The sequence below is a fragment of the Mauremys reevesii genome, linkage group 26 (assembly GCF_016161935.1).
Source record: "Mauremys reevesii isolate NIE-2019 linkage group 26, ASM1616193v1, whole genome shotgun sequence".
Classification (NCBI taxonomy): Eukaryota; Metazoa; Chordata; order Testudines; family Geoemydidae; genus Mauremys; species Mauremys reevesii.
The window spans coordinates 11,229,663-11,248,604 of record NC_052648.1 but is presented as its reverse complement, the minus strand read 5'-3'; the positions used below and the strand labels follow the sequence as shown (position 1 = coordinate 11,248,604).

Genomic DNA, 18,942 nt, shown 5'->3' with positions numbered 1-18,942 from the left:
TCCCAGGCCTGGGTTTTAGGTCTCGTCCCAAAAGAGGGCTCCTCCGCCAGCACAGTTCTCCTTAACGGGCCTGCAGCGGGCTCGGAGGGAAGGGCGCCACCCATTGCCTCGGCACTCCCTAGAGATCCGCTGGCCTCCAATGGCCCCAGGCCGATGCTCGTTGGCCGAGAGGCTCATGGGAACGGCTCCCTTAGGCCAGGGACATGCTAACCCCTTCAGTCCTCCAGGCCAGTCGACATTAGTAGTCAGCCCCTTTATGGCCCTTTGCATCCGAGGATCCCAAAGCACTTAACCCCGGCTTCCAGGGGACGACCATCCCAAAGCACTTAACCCCGGCTTCCAGGGGACGACCATCCCAAAGCACTTAACCCCGGCTTCCAGGGGACGACCATCCCAAAGCACTTAACCCCGGCTTCCAGGGGACGACCATCCCAAAGCACTTAACCCCGGCTTCCAGGGGACAGGGGACGACCATCCCAAAGCACTTAACCCCGGCTTCCAGGGGACGACCATCCCAAAGCACTTAACCCCGGCTTCCAGGGGACGACCCATTTATTTGTGGCTTGGGGGTCTGAAATGCTCTTCCTTTTCCATACCCCGTGTCCCGGGGCAGAAGGGGAAGGGCCACGCCCTGAAAGCAAGCAGTGGGTCAGGCCGGGAGATTGGAGAGAGGATGGGACGGGCTGCAGCGGAGACCCCCTACGTTCCGGAGGCGGGCCAGGATCAGCTGGGCTGTAGGAAGCGGGGTCTAAGCTCTATGGCATTTCTGCCGTTCACTAGAGACGGGAGGTCATTTTCTGTCCGTCTTTGGCACGGGTGCGAACGCCGCTAGACTAGTGCGCCCAGGCCTGCTGTGCACAATTCAGGGAGGATGCTGATACACTGGAGAGGGGTCAGAGAAGAGCCACGAGGCGGATTGAAGGATTAGAAAGCCAGAGTGACTCGGTCACAGCCGCTAAGTGTCTGCACAGGGAACAAACACTGACTATCGGGCGCTTCGCTCCAGCAGAGGACGTCTCACACGACCCAACGGCTGCAAGTTGAAGCGAGACGAACTCCGACTGGAAATAAGCGGCACGTTTTTAATGGTGAGAGTCATTAACTATGTGAACAACTCCCCAAGGGTTGTGGTGGCTTCTCTGCCACTGACTATTTTAAGTCAAGAGTGGCTCTTTGTCTACAGGATCTGCTCTAGGAATCATTTTGGAGCCAGTCTCTGGCCTGTGTGATGCAGGAGCTCAGACCAGATGACCCCAATGGTTCCTTCTGGCCTTTACATCAGCAGAACATAAGAGCGGCCAGACTGGGTCAGACCAAAGGTCCATCCAGCCCAGGATCCTGACTTCTGACAGTGGCCAATGCCAGGTGCCCCAGAGGGAATGAACAGAACAGGGAATCATCAAGTGATCCATCCCCTGTCGCCCATTCCCAACTTCTGGCTAACAGAGGCTAGGGACACAGTTCCTGCCCATCCTGGCTAATAGCCATTGATGGACCTGTCCTCCATGAATTTATCTAGTTCTTTTTTGAACTCTATTATAGCCTTGGCCTTCACAAAATCCTCTGGCAAGGAGTTCCACAGACTGTGCGTTGCATGAAAAAATACTTCCTTTTGTTTTAAACCTGCTGCCTATTTATTGACCCCTAGTTCTTGTGTTATGAGGAGTAAATAACACATATTTACTTTCTCCACACCAGTCATGATTTTATAGACCTCTATCATATCTCCCCTGAGTCGCCTCTTTTCCAAGCAGAAAGGTCCCAGTCTTATTAATCTCTCCTCAAACGGAAGCCGTTCCATACCCCTAATCATTTTTGTTGTCCTTTTCTGAACCTTTTCCAATTCCAATATATCTTTTTTGAGATGGGACAAACACATCTGCATGCAGTAAGTAGAAGCATTTGAAAGGTCAGGCCCAAGGACACATCTGGTGCTTCTCTGCAACCAGAGATCAGAAAACATTACAAAAACCTTATAGCCCCAGCATGAGGTTAAGCGTCACCCTGCTGCCAGTGTATGAGGGGAAACTGAGGCACAGAGAGACACTGCTTGCCTGAGATCTCACAGCAAGCCAGGGGCGGAGCTGGGAATAGACCTTAACTCCCAGGCATGCGCTGCAATAGGCAGAGCTGTACAGGCTGGCAGATGGGGTGCAAACAGAGGAAGCGCCAAATTAAGTGTGGACCGGGCCGGGGGCAGATCTAGCTTTGAAATTCCCCTGTGTGTAATCCTGCAGCTACAAGCCACTGAATACTCCGAAGACCTAGGCACCAATTATGTCCTGTTTAAGCCTAAGCCACATGGTTGATCTGCCTTAGGGGTCAATTTCACATATAAAAAGGTGCCACCTCTTGTTATCTCTACTTAGCAAGGGACTCTGGGACAAGCAGATCTGATTTCGGACCTCTCCCCCTGTGACTGGGGATGGGGGGTGTCAGGATAGGCGGATTTGACTTAACACAGAGGCTACACAGATTTAAAAAAAAAAAAAAAAAGACAGGAAAGAGACAAAAGAACCGATCAACAGCTTTACCTCCAGCTGAAATATACAAAGCACAAAGAACTGCTTTCCAAAACACCCCCACGCCCTCCCCATGATAGCACAAAACTCAAGCTCCCAAATCACGGGCGCCAGCTGGCTCCTTGTCACCCAGTCAGTTCCGAACCGTGGTTCCGAACCGCTATAAAAGTCACACCAAAAAAGTAAGGGTTTTTTTCCCCAAAAAAAGCAGCAGCAGCATTTTATTTTACAGTATATAGAGATCTATTTATACAACTCCAGCTCCGATAGAGAAGACTCTGTAGAAATATCACACGCACACGGAATAACATTATTCTCTCTTGTAAGAAAAGAAACCATCTCGCCACGCTTATTAAAAATCACAAGCCAGAAAAATACCCACTTTGCATGAATCTGGGGAGCCCAGATATAAACCTGTATCTTTCGATTGCTCTTGGTTGAGACGGATCTTGGTTACACTAGGTATGGGCTTCTCAAACGGGGGGTCGGGACCCCTCAGGGGTCGCAAAGTTGTTACATGGGGGTCGCGAGCGGTCGGCCTCCACCCCAAATCCCGCTTTGCCTCCAGCATTTATAAAGGTGTTAAATATATTTAAAAGTGTTTTTAATTTATAAGGGAGGAGGTCGCACTCAGAGGCTTGCTATTGGAAAGGGGTCACCAGTATAAAAGTTTGAGAACCTCTGGGAGGGTGAAGGGATTCGGTCTTTTCCATACAGGAACCACCCTCCACTTTAACTGGGACCCATCCCCCCTTTCCATTTAGCAGTATGAGAAGAGGGCAGAACCCTCCGGAAAAAGGATCCCGACACCCCTGTAAATCCAGAGTGACTCCACTGGAACCAGAGGAGTTCTAGATTTACTCCCCATGTAATCAAGATCAGAATCCAACTGCATAGGCAGAGAAATGGGGGGGGGAGTAAAGTTGGGGGAGGGGGAAGATCTAGGGCCCAGACCTGAATGGGAGCTTTGCATGAGTAAGGACCACAGGGGTGGGCCCCTTACGAGGGATGCTCCCAGGAACAGCAGCTGCAAGGAGATTATGCCCCCCTGACAATGGAGTTTGCCCCATTCCCTGCCCCCCTCCCCTCCCTGACACTGGTGCCTTGAGGAACCTCCTGGGATAAAGGGACTGGATTAATAGACATTGAAAACCCACCAGCCCTTCACCCCCAAGGAAACGCCAGGGCGGGAGGCAGAATACAGAGAACCTACAGTATCAGAGGAGCAAACACACTGCAGCTTGCGGCAGCCTACGGCAGCGTCTGGGGCCCCGACTGCATCGTATTTGTAAAGGGCCTAGAAAAACAACCACTGTCGGGCGCCAGAGAAGCTGCTCCGCTGCTGGGGCAGAGCATCCAGGGAGCCGGGTTCGCCAGCCAGGAGAGGTGGCATGAAGCCGTGTTACTAGAGATGTCCCAGGACAGCCTCTCCACACACCCCCGGGGCGGGGGGGCAGCCAGTCCGAAACGCGTTTGCCTCCAAAGCAGGAGCTGTTCATCGGGGCGGGGGAGGAGAATGACCCATTACAGTTCAACTCCTTGGGGGAAAGGGAGAAATCAGTAATAAATAAGGAGGAAATAAGTGCATGGAGTCCCGATCTAAGTCCCTGGCTGCATATGGGCCAGCAGGGACCCAGAGCAGCCCACAGGCTTCAGCGATGCTTCCTGGGGTCTTCGCAGGTGCCGTCTACACTAAGCAAAACCAGCCCAGCCTACAAGTCCCCCCCTACACACACAGGAAGTTACCCCTGAATCCGCCCCCCCTCCCAGCAATGATGCCAAGTCCTACAGGACAGGAGCATCGGGGATCCCAGAATGCACTGGGGCAGCCCAGCTAAGGCGGGCTGGGTCCGAACTGCTCCAGGGCAGGGCTACGAACCGGGGACACTGCCGGCTGCTGCAGAGCAAGTGACAGCCCTGCACCCGGCACCAGTCTCACCCGCACCGGCTCAGGCCACGAACCGCTTCACGCCCCAGCCACGGAGCCCCGCCTGAAAGGTGGTTTCTAGATCACCTGCTTTAGCCCTCTCCTCATGGGTCCATTAACTGCCCCCCCTTTCCTCTCCTCCTCCACCCACTTAGCCACTCTGCCCCCCCCAGCCCACCACCCCCAGCCCCATCCCAAGGGCCCTGGGACTGCCCCAGAGAATAGTCACCCAGCGACACCTTTGCATGAACCAGCTGATGGGAAAGGTTGGGCTCCTTCAACAGTTCTCGCTGGAAACAGGTCTCCCTCGAGCTTCAGCCGTGCAAGCAGGAGAGAGACGGGCAGTTTGACAGCTGCAAAGTCCAGCCTGACAGGCACAGGCAGGAAAGGACGCTGAGCCCCATTGCACGACACTGACGTGAGAAGGGACACGCTGGCTAATACAGCACGTTTCAGTGTATTCTACCCAAGGTGGCCTCTGGCGAGCCGCCGCGCCCGGCACCGGGGTCCTCCAGCTGGGCTGGCGTCTCTCCCTGGCAGCTCTGAGCTCTCTCGTGCCCCAGTTCAGGAGGCGGGAGACAAGGTCCAACCAGAGGAGCTCCGCACAGTCCTCAAGCGCCGACGCCGGAATCCCGGCTGCTGCCAGATCGGGCCCCAATCCCAGCAAGCTGCCGGCTCCTTCGAGACAGTCCAACGACCTGGGCCATTTGAGACAGTCCGACCGAGACTGATCCCGCAGAGCTGGGACCCAGGGGCCACGCGGAATACGGAGCGGGGGCAAAGGAGGCCAACTCCCAGCCATGCCAAGCTTGAGGGACTCTCAGCAGACCCATCCCAGACACGTCTCTGAAGCGTTCCAGGGGACGAGGTTCTCTCCAGAGAGCCCAGGGAAAGCACTGGGGGGCGGGGGGTTGCGCGCCTGGATTGAGAGAGGCCTGGGTGTGGGGCAGCCTATCCCCGTAACAGGTGCGGCGTGGGCGTTGGTGGGGCCAGTTCCCTCCTTGGTCCAACGCAGGAGGGGAGAGCCGGGCCAGGCACGCCGATGGCTGTGTTACACAGGCAGCGGGACCCCGGGAACTGCCAACAAACTCGTTCCCCCGAGGCCAATCGGCCTGGGCTCAGGCGCCGTGGGGAAAGCCGATGTTCAGCCTTCTGGCCAGCGGCACGGCGCTGCACACAAGAGACCAGGCCTATCCCCACCGCGAGCAGAACACCCGCGTCTATAAAATCAGCATCACCCACGCCAACGCGGGGGTAGCGCCTGGTCCCCCTCTAGTGGTCAGACCCCAGAGTCCGCTACTGCGACAGAACTAACGGAGCTGGGCTCTTAGCTCAGGTGACAAACTCACTGCTCTTAGAGCCAGAGGTCCCAGGTTCAATCCCTGCAGCTGACTCCACCAGGGGCATTACTCCACCCCACCCTGCAGCCCTGACTTATCTCAGGGCTGGGTCTACACTGGGGCCTTACACCAGCACAGCTACGTCTCTGATGGGCGTGAAAAATCCACTCCCCTGAGCGGCGTAGTTCAGCTGACCAAACCCCTGGTGCAGACAGCGCTAGGGTGATGGAAGAATTCGTTCGTCGACCCAGCTACCACCTCTCAGGAAGGTGGATTGCCCACGCCAACGGGAGAACCCCGGCCTAGGTGGGGTCGACACCCAAGTGCTCCAGCAGCGCAGCTGCAGCAGGTTAAGTGTAGACACACCCTTAGTGACTTCAGTGCATCTAGTTGCAGCAGAATCAAATGGGGCGTCCCACTTGGCCGAGAAAGGCTGCTACGTAACCACTGCTGTACCAATAAACTAGTCCACCCTGATCCATGCACTCGACCTAGTGCAGTTCTGGGACAGGCCTGCTCGCGATGGACTGAAGGCACTTGGCCCTATATTTCCAGCAGTGACTAGTGATTTTTTGGGTGCACCACCTGACCCACCTCAAAGGGACCCCCCGTGTCTTTAAAGTGCTGAGCACTCTCTGGAAAAAAAAATTAAATTACAAGTTTTCAGGAAAATCCACAGCAGCCCCCAAATCACCAAGAACCGAAATGCAGGCCAAGCTTGCTATAAAACAGCTGCACACAGCCAGGTTCCAGCAGCAATATGCTGCGTAGACAAAAACTCAATCCGCACCCGCTTCAGAGAGGCTGGCTGGGGTGCCTGTCACCCCCCTCTTTATACCCCTCCACCCCGATTCCACAGCTATAAAAACCGATCTTGTCCATAAATAGATTCCTGCCTAAAAAGCCCAGCCCTGTTCCATGGCAGGGGCTGGACGGAGAGTCACTCGAAAGGTACATCCCCCCCGACACCGCAGTCAGTCTGTGTCCACTGGCCAGATACTCACGGCTTGCAGAGACCTCAGAAGGTTGCAGCCGGAGGCACGTCAGTCTGTATAAATAAATATTCAGAACTCCCCTCTGGGGGAGGGGGAGAGGAATACATATATATATATACACATATATGTTGGGCTTCCCTTGGAGGCAGAGGGGAGAATTTCAGGGGAGCAGGTCTTGGTGTCCAGGAGAGGGGAGGGGAAGTGGGAGACGCAGGGGACTTCAGCCACCGGCCATCTCCTCCCTGAGCAGCCGTCTGTCCCAAGAGCGAAGCAGCCACGGCCTCTGGGGACGGGAGGCAGAACTGGCCTGGTTTAAGCTGCCTTCGTGAAGGGGTCCCCAGGGTGCAGGTTGGAACCATCCCTAGGGTGCCCCCTGCTGGGGAACTGTCACTGCACCAGCACCAGGAGGGTAAACCAGAGAGGCGGCAAGGGGCCTTGATTGGCCCTCAGCATCTCCAGGGCGAAACAGCCCCGCCCGAGCCGAGCCGGCAGAGTCTGGCATCGTGGTAGCTGGGGGTTCCCGGAGAGGCGCCACCTCCCACTACCATGCGGGAGTCTGCCCAGGAGAGGGGCAGCCAGGGCGAGGTCGTAGCCTTCCCCCCGCCCAGCTCCTTCCACAGCCGCCCAGGGGGAGCAGCACGGCCTGAGGGTCTGGACGCCCGACCGCTGTGCCACGCAGGCCGGGGATGGGGGATGCTGGACGTCATCACGAAGCCAGGTGGGGAGAGGCTGTTGCTCAAAGACACCCAGAACACAGAGCGGAAGGACCCCGCGAGCCGGGCCCCGTCAGGGAGGAGCGGACGGTTCGCTCGCCCCACAGATCCAAGGGCAGCCTTGACACCGGGCACTCTCGGCGGCTTCCCGGGCTGGCCTGGGCCAGGTGGCACCTTTTGGGGTCCGTGCCACTTGGTCCCCGCTCGGAGCAGTGCCAGCCCCTACAGGAACTTGGCCGGGCTGGGGGCAGGGCTGGCGACGGGGCTCCCCGCCAGGCTGCCGGGCGCTGAGTCGCTGGGGCAGCCCTGCCGCTTGACCATGGAGGGGTGGAAGGTGGGGTGGCGGCGGGCATGCTTGGTCAGGTGGTCGCTGCGCATGAAGCGTTTCTCGCAGAGCGGGCAGGCGAACTTCTTCTCCCCGGTGTGGGTGCGGTAGTGCCGGGCCAGTTCGTCCGAGCGCGCAAACTTCTTGGAGCAGTCGGGCCAGGTGCATGGGAACGGCCTCTCACCTAGGGGGAGGGGGGAAAGAGGGTGAGACACAGCCAGGAGCCCGGGGGGATGTCCCCATGCCCCTTTCCCCGCCCCCTTCGGACTCCCCTAGGCAGTCCCCACCCACCCCAACCCCTTTGGACTCCCCCAGACAGTCCCTGTGCCCCCCCAACTCTGACCCCTTTGGGCTCCCCATCCTCCTGCTCCAACAGCACAGGCTCTTAACACTTCAGCTCAAGGAGAATCTCCACCAGCCATTTACACTATAGGGCCTATGACACACAGCTGAGCAGTTTCAATTCCACCCAGTGGAGGGCAGCATTCCACAGAGCAGTCCAATAACAGTGTTGGACAAACAACCCAGGTGCATTGTGAGTTGGGGGCTCCAAGTACTGGGCATTTTGCTCTAGCAAGGGGCAGCTGGCTTGGCAGGCCAGTGACATGATCTCATGGAGCACTGTGTGAGCTCCGAGTCCCTGGACTGACTTGGGGAAGGGCTCAGAGCTCGAGAAAGATGCAAAGAGAAAGGGAAAGTTCATCATTCATTTCAGCTCCTACCCCTCCATAACAATCTCCCGTGTCCCAGCTAGGTGGCAGCAGGCTAATTACAGACCGTGACACACAGCACGTTTCCCTGGGTTTGGGGATATTTCTGCCACGTGAGCCTTTTCCCCAGCAGAGTCAGAGCGCGGATCCCGGACAGCTGCGATCAGCGTCTCACGTCTTGCGTTACCAGGGGACCGGGACCGCATGCGCCTTGCTCTGCTCCCGGTGTCCCCGAACCGCCCTGCAGCAGAACTGGGGACGCCGGGAGGCACTGAACTGGAACAGCAGGGGGGCTGCGGGTCAGAGCCAGTTCAGTTCTCCTGCAACTAGGGTGACCAGACAGCAAGTATGAAAAATTGGGACAGGGGGTGGGGGGTAATAGGGACTCATAGAAGAAAAAGCCCCAAATATCGGGACTGTCCCTATAAAATAGGGACATCTGGTCACCCTACCTGCAACAGACCCACCTCCCCGGCTCTGGGCTCTGCCACTGGAGCAGGGCCTGTGCGCTAGAGAGAAGCTAGGGGGCACTGTGCTGGGACAGGGCCAATGCCCACTGGCCGCCCACGGTCCACGGGCAGCCCGGGCACGAGAAGTGCAGAGCAGACAGACTCAGCCGAAGGCTCCAAGCCCACCCAACCCCCGGGGGTTGTTTTCTGGTTCTAATCCACCCCCATCTGCCTAATCCTGATGCAAAGCAACTGACTGAGCAAGAATAAAAACAGACCCAGAGAGGACGAAGGCAAAATTAAAACCTCAGATTAAGATGCTGCCGGCTCCGGCCTCCCCAGAGACTAATCAGATGCTCGGCACAGGGCTTCCAATCTAGCCCCCAGTTCATCAATCTCTCTCCACCTGCAGGGACTGCTGCCTCTCTTCCTAGGGCTCCCCCGGCTGGTCAGGTGCAGACTATGCCGCGTGCCTGGACTCCCGAGCTGAAGGTCTTTCAAAGAGAGCCGACACCCCACTGAGATCGGGGAGCCAGGAGCGTCAGTACCAGAGACACAAGGGCCGGGTGTTCCTGGGGGCACAGTTGGGCTGACAAAGCCGAGAGCCACTTGCAATGAGACGCCGAGAGAACCCCAGGCCTTGATCTGCCCGGGCTCCGTTCCGGGTTACGGAAGGTTCTCGCAATCACAAGCGTGGCAGGATCATCACCGGATCAATAGTGAGTGAAATACCAACACAATCTGCCACTTGGATCTCTGGCCTTTCTTCCGGCTTAACCCACCCAGCCCCTCACCCCCAGCAGACTGGTCCCAAGGCCCAGGAGGGGAGTATCACGGTCTGGACCCATGGCTGTTTCAGGTCTGACCCTGCCTGACTCCTCCATGCCACGTATCAGCGGGTTACCACTGTGCAGCTGAACAGTTATTGAAACACCTGCATCTACAGTTGCAGAGGCAGAAACTAGGGGCCAAGTTAAACTTCCTTGAACTTTTTTTTTCCACAACGTATGACACAGGTGGACTGCAGAGGAACTGCCAGATTGGATCAGATCAGGGACCCTTCTAGACCAGTCTCCTGTCTCCAACAGTGGCTAGCACCAGCTGCTTCAGCGGGAGGAGCAAGAAACTCAGCAGTGATGGGGTAATCTGCCCCCAGCAAAGCCGGCTCCTGACCCCTATGGCTAGGGGGCAATTCATGCCCTGAGCTGGGTTTATCTTTAAACCATACTGTTCAACTCTGGGTGATCTTTTTTTTAATTCTGCAAAACTCTTGACCCCAGTGATCCCTTGTGGCAAGGAGTTCCCCAGGCCGGCAAGAAGATACTTCACCCATCTATTGCTGGTCGAACGATGGGGTGTCAAGGTTTTAACGTCAACATAGATTTGGGGCGACCAGCCTCCCCCACTCACAGCTTCGCCCCGGAATGCGACAAGACCACCCCCCACGCTTACGACTATGAAACATTTAAACCATATCACCCTGCTCTGCGAATCCTGCGCACGAGAGGCTTTCCCCTGACTGCACAATCACCAGTTGGCACAATCTTACGCAGCCGTTTTCGACAGGAAAAAGCAGCCCCCGTCACTGGTTACAAATAGCTTCTGACTACGTAAGCCCAGGGCGAAGGAGCGAGGCGAGTAAAGGAGTCAGAAACAGCTCCAATTTCAAGAGCTTTTTCCCAGCGCCAGCGTGAGTCACAGCCCAAGCTCGGCAGAGGAGCGTGGGATGTTCAGGGGACCCTTTCAAGGTAAAATGAAATCAAAGTCTTTGCTTATTCCTGTCGCCCCTGACCCTGCAAACCGCTCGTGGCAGGCTTAACCGGGCTCCCTTTGACTTCAGGAGGGCTCCTCACAGCGTCACACTAAGCACATAGGTCTAACAGATGTTTTGCCATCACTGGCCTGAATTTAACAGATGTGTGGTTTATCCTTACAATAGAACCTGGTGGCACCAATGAGGGGCCAGGAGCTAGGGTGACCCTACGTCCCGTTTTGGCTGGGCCAGTCGCAGATTATCAGGAAGGGACCTCAGGAGGTATCTAGCCCAACCCCCTGCTCAAAGCAGGACCAATCCCCAACTAAATCAGAAAAAAAAACAAAAAAAACACTTGCGGCACATTCCCAAGCACCAGGCGTTTCTCTAGTGGTTACCAGCCCACAGGGAAACATCAGTCCCCCTTTTTAAGCCCCATCCCAGGCGTCCCGACTTTTTTGGCAAAACTGGGCCTTCGTCCTGTTTGCTCTGACCAACTGATCATCAGCTGGCAAGAGCAGATAGGCCCACGCGGGTGGGGGGAGGGGGCAGACTTGGGCCAGCCTTGCACAGTGCCCTGTTTTCACTTTGGGAAATACAGTCACCCTAGCCAGGCCCCACTGCAGTAGGCACAGAAAGCGAAGGTCCCTGCCCCGCCTGTGATGCATTATGTGGCTTGTTCTTGCTGCCTGGAGTTTGGTACTAGTACCACCCCCGCAGAGGATTAATAACGAATGCCTCGAGAGGCTGGTTTGCTTGTCTGTGTTCCCAGGCTCGCATCCCCGCACGAGCCACTGACCGCTTTCACGTTGCGCTTCTCCAGGCCCACCTCCTTCACCCCCTTCATTAAAATACTTCTGCTCAGCTCAGATTCTGCACAAACAAGAGGGACTCGGGGCAGCAGCTAGATGGGCGAGGGGCTGTAAGAATTCCTGGCTCTACCACCAACTGCCGGCGTGACCCAGGGCAAGTCACGGCCCTCCCGTGCCTCAGTTTCCCCATCTGTGAAACAGGGATACCACTGCTTCCCCTGTGTTTTGAAAAGCTTTGCTCCGACGGCTGGGGCGTGCTTTGAAAACCCCGGCATCGCGGCGGGAAAGGCGTTCGGCTGCTCTGCGCCCACTAAGACGGCAACACGCAGTGCGAATCGGTGGGGATGCCTACTCTTACACCGGCAACGGGAGGGGTTCTCCTGTCGCTGTGGTTAACCCCCCGCCCCGAGAGCCAGTAGCAGGGTCAGCAGAATTCTTCCATCGCCCCAACGCTGCCCACGCCTGTCTCCCGGGGGGTGGATTTGTCACACCCGGAGAGACGTAGCTAAGCCGACGTAAGTTTTCAGTGCAGACCAGCCCTAAGAAACTGGTCAGCGTCCCTTTGAGTTCAGATCCCGCCCTGGACCCTGCTTCTCCCTTTGTTAGGGAGCCTGAGCCCTGCCACCCCTCCCCAGCGCACGAAGAGAAATGCCCGCTGCCAATCCATGCCCACTCACGCCTCCCGTCAGACCCAGCTGGCGCCTGAGCGCAACGTGTCAGCTGCTTCGGTGTCCTACCTCCAACTGGGGCGAGCCAGACGCTCAGGGCAGGAGGCAAGGGTGGGGGATGGGAGAGCACACTTCAGGCCCCAGGATGTGCAGCCCAGCCCCCCGCCCTGGAGAACAGCTTGTGTCACGCAAGAGGCCGGAGAGCCGCGCGGTGTTGAAGCCGGCCCATCGCTCCGCATAAGCGTCAAAAGCTCCTCAGGTCAGGCGTAACCTCCCGCCCCTTCCCTGCCTCCCACGCTGGGCCTGCTGTCTGCACCAGGGGGAAGCCGGGGACAGCATCGCCAGGCAAGCGGTGGGGGAAATCCGCTACGGCTGGGTTTGCCGGCGGGCGGTGGCTCAAGGGGGACACAGGCCAGGATAGCCGCCAACAGAGAGCAGGGTGGGCTGCTCTCCCTGCAGGGATGCTCCCCGGCAGTGCCGGGCCTGGACCGTTTTTGGAACCAGATTCCCGTGCAAGGAGCTAAATCCGGGAAGCTCTGCTCTGATCCACGTTCATTTCACCACCCCTCCCGGCGCATCCAGCCCGTACAGAGCATTCCCACAGCACTGTCTCTGCAAGGCACTGAACGGATGCTGAATTGCACCAAGGTGGGCAAATGCCACCGCCGCTTAGCCAGGGGCGGGACGGCGGCCTCGAGGTCACCCGCTCAAGGTCACAGCAGAGCCGCTAACGGGACCAAGGCATCTTGGGTTGCGGCTCGCTGCCCCGAGCGCACTCCCGGCCTGCCTCTGCTGCCACGTGAGCAAAGCTGCCCGCGGTTTGCCAAGCTAAACACTTGGGTTTCCCATTGGCTACGGCCAGGGAGTCATTCAGTGCCAGGGGCCCAGGTGAGGGGCGGAAAGGAGGGGCTAAACTTTGAACTTCAGAGGGCGTGAGACCACGCCCACCCGGCTAATTCAATGCAACCCTTCCCCCCCCCCCCCAGTAACTGCATGGCCCCCTCCCCCGCAGCTCTCAGGGGCTGCTGAAAGGCTGACGCAAGCAGCATGGGGACTGCCCCATGACTCATCCTGCCAGCCCAGCTCAGCAGGGGTTGGGTGCAGGCGCTGGGAAACCCTTTTGTCTTGGAGCAAAAACAAACATTCAAGCCAGGAACAAAAAGCCTCACGCAAGGGCCGAGCCCCAGGCCAGACATTGCAGCTCAGGCTGATCCTCTCTAGAAGGGGTGGAAAGGGGAGGCCCAAAGGGCAAGAATTCAATGCAGGAACTAGAGCGAGAGCAGGGCCCTGGCTCCGGGTTGGGGGAGAGCCAGGGGCAGAGGTCCCAGCCCAGTGGCAGCACCAGTTTTGGGTTCACAGAGGCACAGTTAGTTCCTGGCAGGGGATTTGTGGGCGGGGGGGGGAGAGGCAGTGCCAGCAGCTGCTTTGGGAACTCCATGGGTTAACGCCACATGCAGGCAACGCTCTCTCCCGCAAGCTGCGCTCCAGAAGAGACAGGCACACGGGCTCCTGCAGCCGGGGAATCTCACGCACCATCTGTGCTGCCAGCGCCAAGCGAGCTCAGTCGCAGCAGCGGGGTGAGACGAGGACAGCGGCTCCGTCGGCACGGGATCTTCCGGCTCTGCGGCACAGCCAGCCCTCCCAGTGCATGGAGGCTGTCCCCTCCCCCACACCCCGGGCTTTCACTCAGAGGTTCAAACCCTGCTCCAGATCCAGGGCGTCCGGGACTGTGCCCACAGGATGGTCAAAAGGCGGGGGGGGGGGGCGGGCAGGTTCTGTCGGAGCTTAACCCAGGCATCTCAGGGCAGCTCCAGCCCCTGCAGTTCAGCCCAGTGCAGAGATAATCTCGCCACTCCAGTGGTTTCCTAACAGCAGGGATTCAAAGGGGATGTCTCAAGCAGTTTAGACCCCAGATTCCACACCCCTCGGACGCTGCGATCAGGCACGCTCCGTGCTCGGTACCAATCGTGCCACCTCCAGAGAAGCACACACCAATTGCCACACTCTTCCTACATCCCCCCCAGCCATGGAAGTACCAGCTGCCCGCCTGCTGCAGGCGGGGCCTGGGGCGTGCAAAGGAGCCACAGGAGTCAGGTGTCCACATCGGTCCGTAACTCCCTCAGGTGCTTTGAAAATCCCAGGCAGCTCCCGCCCAGCTTCATTTACCTGCAGGACCTAGTCAACAAGGCAGGGGGCTGGGAGCGAGAACTCCTCCATTCGATCCCTGGCTCTGCCACCGACTCACAGCACGATCTTCAGTGAGTCACTCAACCGCGCTGTGCTTCTGGGGAGGGGCGTGCAGCTGTGGGCGCCCCGAGAGACAAACGAGGCGTTCACAACAGGGGGCAGGGTGGCCTGGGACTCTGGAGAGCTGGAGTCACCGTGGTGTCCAGGGACCAAACACAAGGACTTCCAGCTGGATGGTCTCTGTCCCCCTCCACACTGGGGACAGTTGTTCTGTAGGTTCTCGCCAGCACAGAAGGCCGGTGTCCGGGCATCTCCCACTCGCTAGGGTACTACCGGAGGAGAGGCCTTAGCAAAGGGCTGGCTCTGACATTGATCCACGTAGAGGCCTCAGCCTTCCCTCCTCCGCTCTGGAGCTCCCTCCTGCCACGCGGGCCTATCCCTGGCAGTTCACCCTCTGGGTCCAGCCCTCTGCAAAGGCCGAACTAACTCCCCCAGCAGCCTGGCTCCAGCCCCCCACCGCCCCCAGGGGACCTGGCTTCTCCCCACCTCCCTCCCACCACCGGCTCAGGTTACAAGAACCCTCTAAACCAGCCACTCTCTAGCTGTTCCTTTGTAGAGGACGGGGAGGGGAGGCTCCGCTGATGTCCTGAGCTCCCACCCCCCGCCAAGCGCCCCAGCTCCTAGTGCCTCTATTTCAAACCCCGCCGCCTCACCGAGTTCAAACCGTCCCCAGTCCAGCCATCATGCCACAATGGGGCCTTTCATCCCCCAACGACGCGACAGCAGGCCCCGCACACAATGCCACGGGCCCGAGCCCGGCTGCCTCTCCGCGGGCACGCCAGAGCCAACCTGCCGGGTGAGCAAAGCCCCCCGGGATGCCGGCTTGGGGTAAGCGAGACACACACAGTCTGCCCCGACACAGGAACCCGTGAGGCGTAGCCGGCTGATGGGGCGGGGGGCGTCCCTCCTGGCGGGAAACTCGAGTCCACCTCAGCGAGATCTTGCCCAGGACTAGCCATGAGGTGACTTCCCAGGTGCTAGCCACCCTCTGGCTCCACCTTTCAGCTTATTGGCTCCAGGCCACCTTGCAGATCTTCAGTTCAGGGCCAGATTCCCAATACGAGCTGAGGCTCAAAGTTTTCAAGCGCTCTGAATCCACAATCGAGGCCTGACTTGCAAAGGATTTCAGCCCCCATCACGTGGGGGAAAACCAGGACCCCACTGTGCCAGGCGCAGCACAAACACAGAAGGGGGTCTGACCTCTGAAGTCATGCATGTTCTCGTTGCAGCTGGGCAAAAGGTACCCTTCCCCCACACTCCATACACCAGCTGCTGGGAGGGAGCTGGCACGGGGTGTTGTGTGCATGGCACTTCTGCTACTCAAATTCTACCTCAGCTTCCACCCCCACCCCGACCCTCAGGAATAACTCCAGTCCCTGTCTCTGCTACGGCGGCTCCTCACAGCTTTCCCCCAAGAGCCTCGGCAGCTATCCTGACAGTTCCACAGAACTCAGCAGCACCCTGCCAGTGTCACTTCGTGAGCTGCTACTTAGTGAAGCTATGAGCTGCACCCGAAGCACTGGACCCAACTGCCTGCAGGCTGAGGAAGATAACGTTGCCTCAGGTCACGCTGGCTTTCCCATTTGGAGGGTCCCCCGCGTTGCCACAATGCACAGAAACTCTGGCCTTGTCTATCACAAAAGCTGTACCACTTTAACCACATCAGCATGGTTAAAGGGGGACAACGTCCTTAGTGTGGATGGAGTTATACGGGGCCTGTTCTACACCTAAAATCTAGCTCAATATAGCTCCGTCTCTCGAGGTGTGCATAAAATCCACAGCCTTGAGCGACACAGCCCTATCTCCCAGCGTGGACACAGCTAGGCTGAAGGAAGAAAGCTGCTGTCACTCGGAGAGGTGGGGTCCCTACACTGACAGAACCACCCCTTCTGTAGGCTGCATCTATACTACTGGGTTATCCTGGCATGGCTACGCAGGCAGTTATAGCAGCAAAAAAGCGCAGTTTTACCAGCCCAGCTTATTTCACATGAGGGAGCTCACAGCAGATCTAAGATGCATCCACACTAAGCGCACATCGCGGGGGTGCTCTGTGGGTACACACCAGTACCTGGCCTCAGTCTCCCCAAGAATCTGCAGGTAAGGCCAACTGAACCAATCCTTAAGAACAGTATCCCAGACACTCCCTCAGCCCCTGCCCTGTTCACGCTGTGGCTAGAACCAAGGCTTACTAAGGGCCTCTTATCTTTCCTCCCCCATACTGCCAACCTGCCCAATTAGAAACAAGAGAGGTGGGGGGGGGGGGAGAGGGAATTAATGACACTCCCGCCCTGATCTCCTCTGCTCTGTTCAGTGCCAATGCTCCACCCTCCTTGCCTGGCACCAGTGCAGGGTGCAGCAGCCTCCCCAGTGCATCAGGGCGAGACAGAGAAGCAAGAAACCAGGCAGCTTCTTCCCTGCCCTGGGATTTTCCCCCCTCCCCCTTCACGTTCATTTCTGCCTCCTGCCTCTCACCAGCCCCACCCACCAGTTTACTCAGAGAGGCACCAGGCGGCCTTGTGCCCAGTGGAGAGGTGCCATGTGGATTCCTGCGGCCCTCCCCGTGCCCTTCCCCAGAGCCAGCTGCACCCCGCAGACTCAGTGTGCAGGAAGCGCCAGCCCCAGGATTCGGGGGCAGGCCAGCCCCCCCCCCCCCATACAAGCCACACAGGCCACTTTCAAAAGCCACCTCCAGAGGTCCCCAGGGATGGGGCGCTACTCCGGGAAACCAGGGGCAAGGAAGAGATCCGGGGGAGGGGGGGTCACAGAGGGCAGCAGGCTCCAGGACTGACGTGAGCACACTTCAGGTCCAGCCCCCCCCCGAAAAGAAAGCCGCCGTGCTGCATGGCAGAGAAGGAAGGGAAGCATGTCACAGGCATGGCCACGCCTCCCAGGCAGCCCAAGCCCCGCCCATCCCACAGAAGGGTGGGGGGAGGGGTAATAGACTGGGCTCCTGACCCTTTGGGGCTGGCAACTGAGGGACTGGAGGCCAATGGAAATGAAGTCGCGTTGTTCCACGCGGCGGGGGTGGGGGGAGTTGGACACAACTTCAGATCGCTTAACAACCCCCCCCCCCCCGCAAAAAGTGACATCACGCTGCCCCCCCCCCCCACACGCCACAGAGAGGCCTCCGGGGTAGGTCATGGGGGCGGGGGGAGGGGTCACAGCCCCCGGCGCGAAGGAGGAAGGGAGATCGGTGCAGGATAAAGCCACCATCTGAAAAAGCAACGGGGGGGGGGTCCTACCTATGGGCATGTGGGCGTGGGGGAGGGGGCGTGGGGTACTAGGGAGATGCGGAAGGATTGGAGAGCTGGGGGTGGCGGGACCGCAGGAGGGAAAGCAAGGGGAGGCGGGTAAAGGCGGGGGCCCCTCGTGGGTGGGGAAGGAGGGAGAACACGCGCGCAGGAGCAGGGGGGAGGAAAGTGGGGCCGGGGGAGGAGCGTGAGGGCGGAGGCGGCGGAGGCAGGTGGGCGGGGTCCCCGCGCAAGTCGGGGGCAGGTGGGGTCCCCACGCCGGGAGAAGGCGGCCTCACCTGTGTGCGTCCTCAGATGCGCCTTCAGGTGGGACGATTTGCCATAAACTTTGCAGCAGCCCTGGAAGGGGCAGCGGTGCCGCTTGCCCGGGGAGGACAGGCTGGGGCTGTGGCCGGGCAGCGGGCCGCGCTGGGGTCCGCCGCCCCCGTCGGACAGGGTGGTGTAGCCGCTCTCCAGGTCCCCCCCTCCGGCCGATGAGGACGAGTTGCTGCTCTCCGAGTGCGCCGAACCGGGGCGCGCCCTGCAGCCGGCCGCCGCCGGGGCTGCGCCCCGGAGGGTGTCCCGCACCTCCCGGTCCTCGCTGCTAGCGGGATCGGGGCTGGGGACGCTGGAGGCGGCGGCGGGGTGGATCAGAGCCCCGCTGGAGATGGACACCAGGCACTCGGCAGCGAGGTAATCCAGGCAGGACATGGCTCTCCAAGGGGGGGCCCGGCGGGACTGAACCGGGGGGCCGGAGCTGCTCCAGTCGCCTCGCCCGGCTCCTGGGCGAGATCCGCAGCCTTTGTGTCTCCAGGCAGCCGAGAAAGCGCCGGCTGCTAAGGCTCGGGTGGCCCCTGCTCCGCCTCCGAGCGCACCGAGTGGCTGCGCCGCGCCCTGGCGCACGGAGAGAGACGGGGACACCCGTCCCCGCCCTGCCGGGAGCGCACGCACCGCCCCGCCCGCCCTAGGGCGTGGGCTGCAAGGGGGGGGCGGGCGGACCGCGCCCCCAGCCCAGGGCTCCCCCCACTCCCCGCCGGGCTCCGCCTCTTGGCACAGCGGCCCACACGCCGGCGGGAGGAGCGCGTGGGGGGGTGCAATGGCCCCCGGGGAGGCGAGGGGGCGGTGGCTGCTGCTGGCCCGCCCCCAGCTCCGCGCGTCTCAGGACAGGGCGGGCGGCAGTCCCCTCCCCCGGGCACAAGCGGCTTGGTGCGAGCCCCTTCCCACCCGTGCCATGCTGCCTCTGCCCTGCCT

The 18,942-nt window shown here is 59.4% G+C and overlaps 1 protein-coding gene across 1 annotated transcript; it reads right to left on the bottom strand.

The window, feature by feature from the left end:
- Window positions 1–4,642: 4,642 nt before the first annotated feature.
- Window positions 4,643–18,594, bottom strand: KLF16 (Kruppel like factor 16). Its single transcript, XM_039516232.1, has 2 exons — window positions 17,991–18,594; window positions 4,643–8,006 (listed from the first exon to the last, which is right to left on the bottom strand). Exons 1-2 carry the CDS (start codon window positions 18,400–18,402, stop codon window positions 7,720–7,722), a joined length of 699 nt encoding a protein of 232 aa, XP_039372166.1. The 5' UTR covers window positions 18,403–18,594; the 3' UTR covers window positions 4,643–7,719.
- Between the last annotated feature and the right edge of the window lie 348 nt (window positions 18,595–18,942).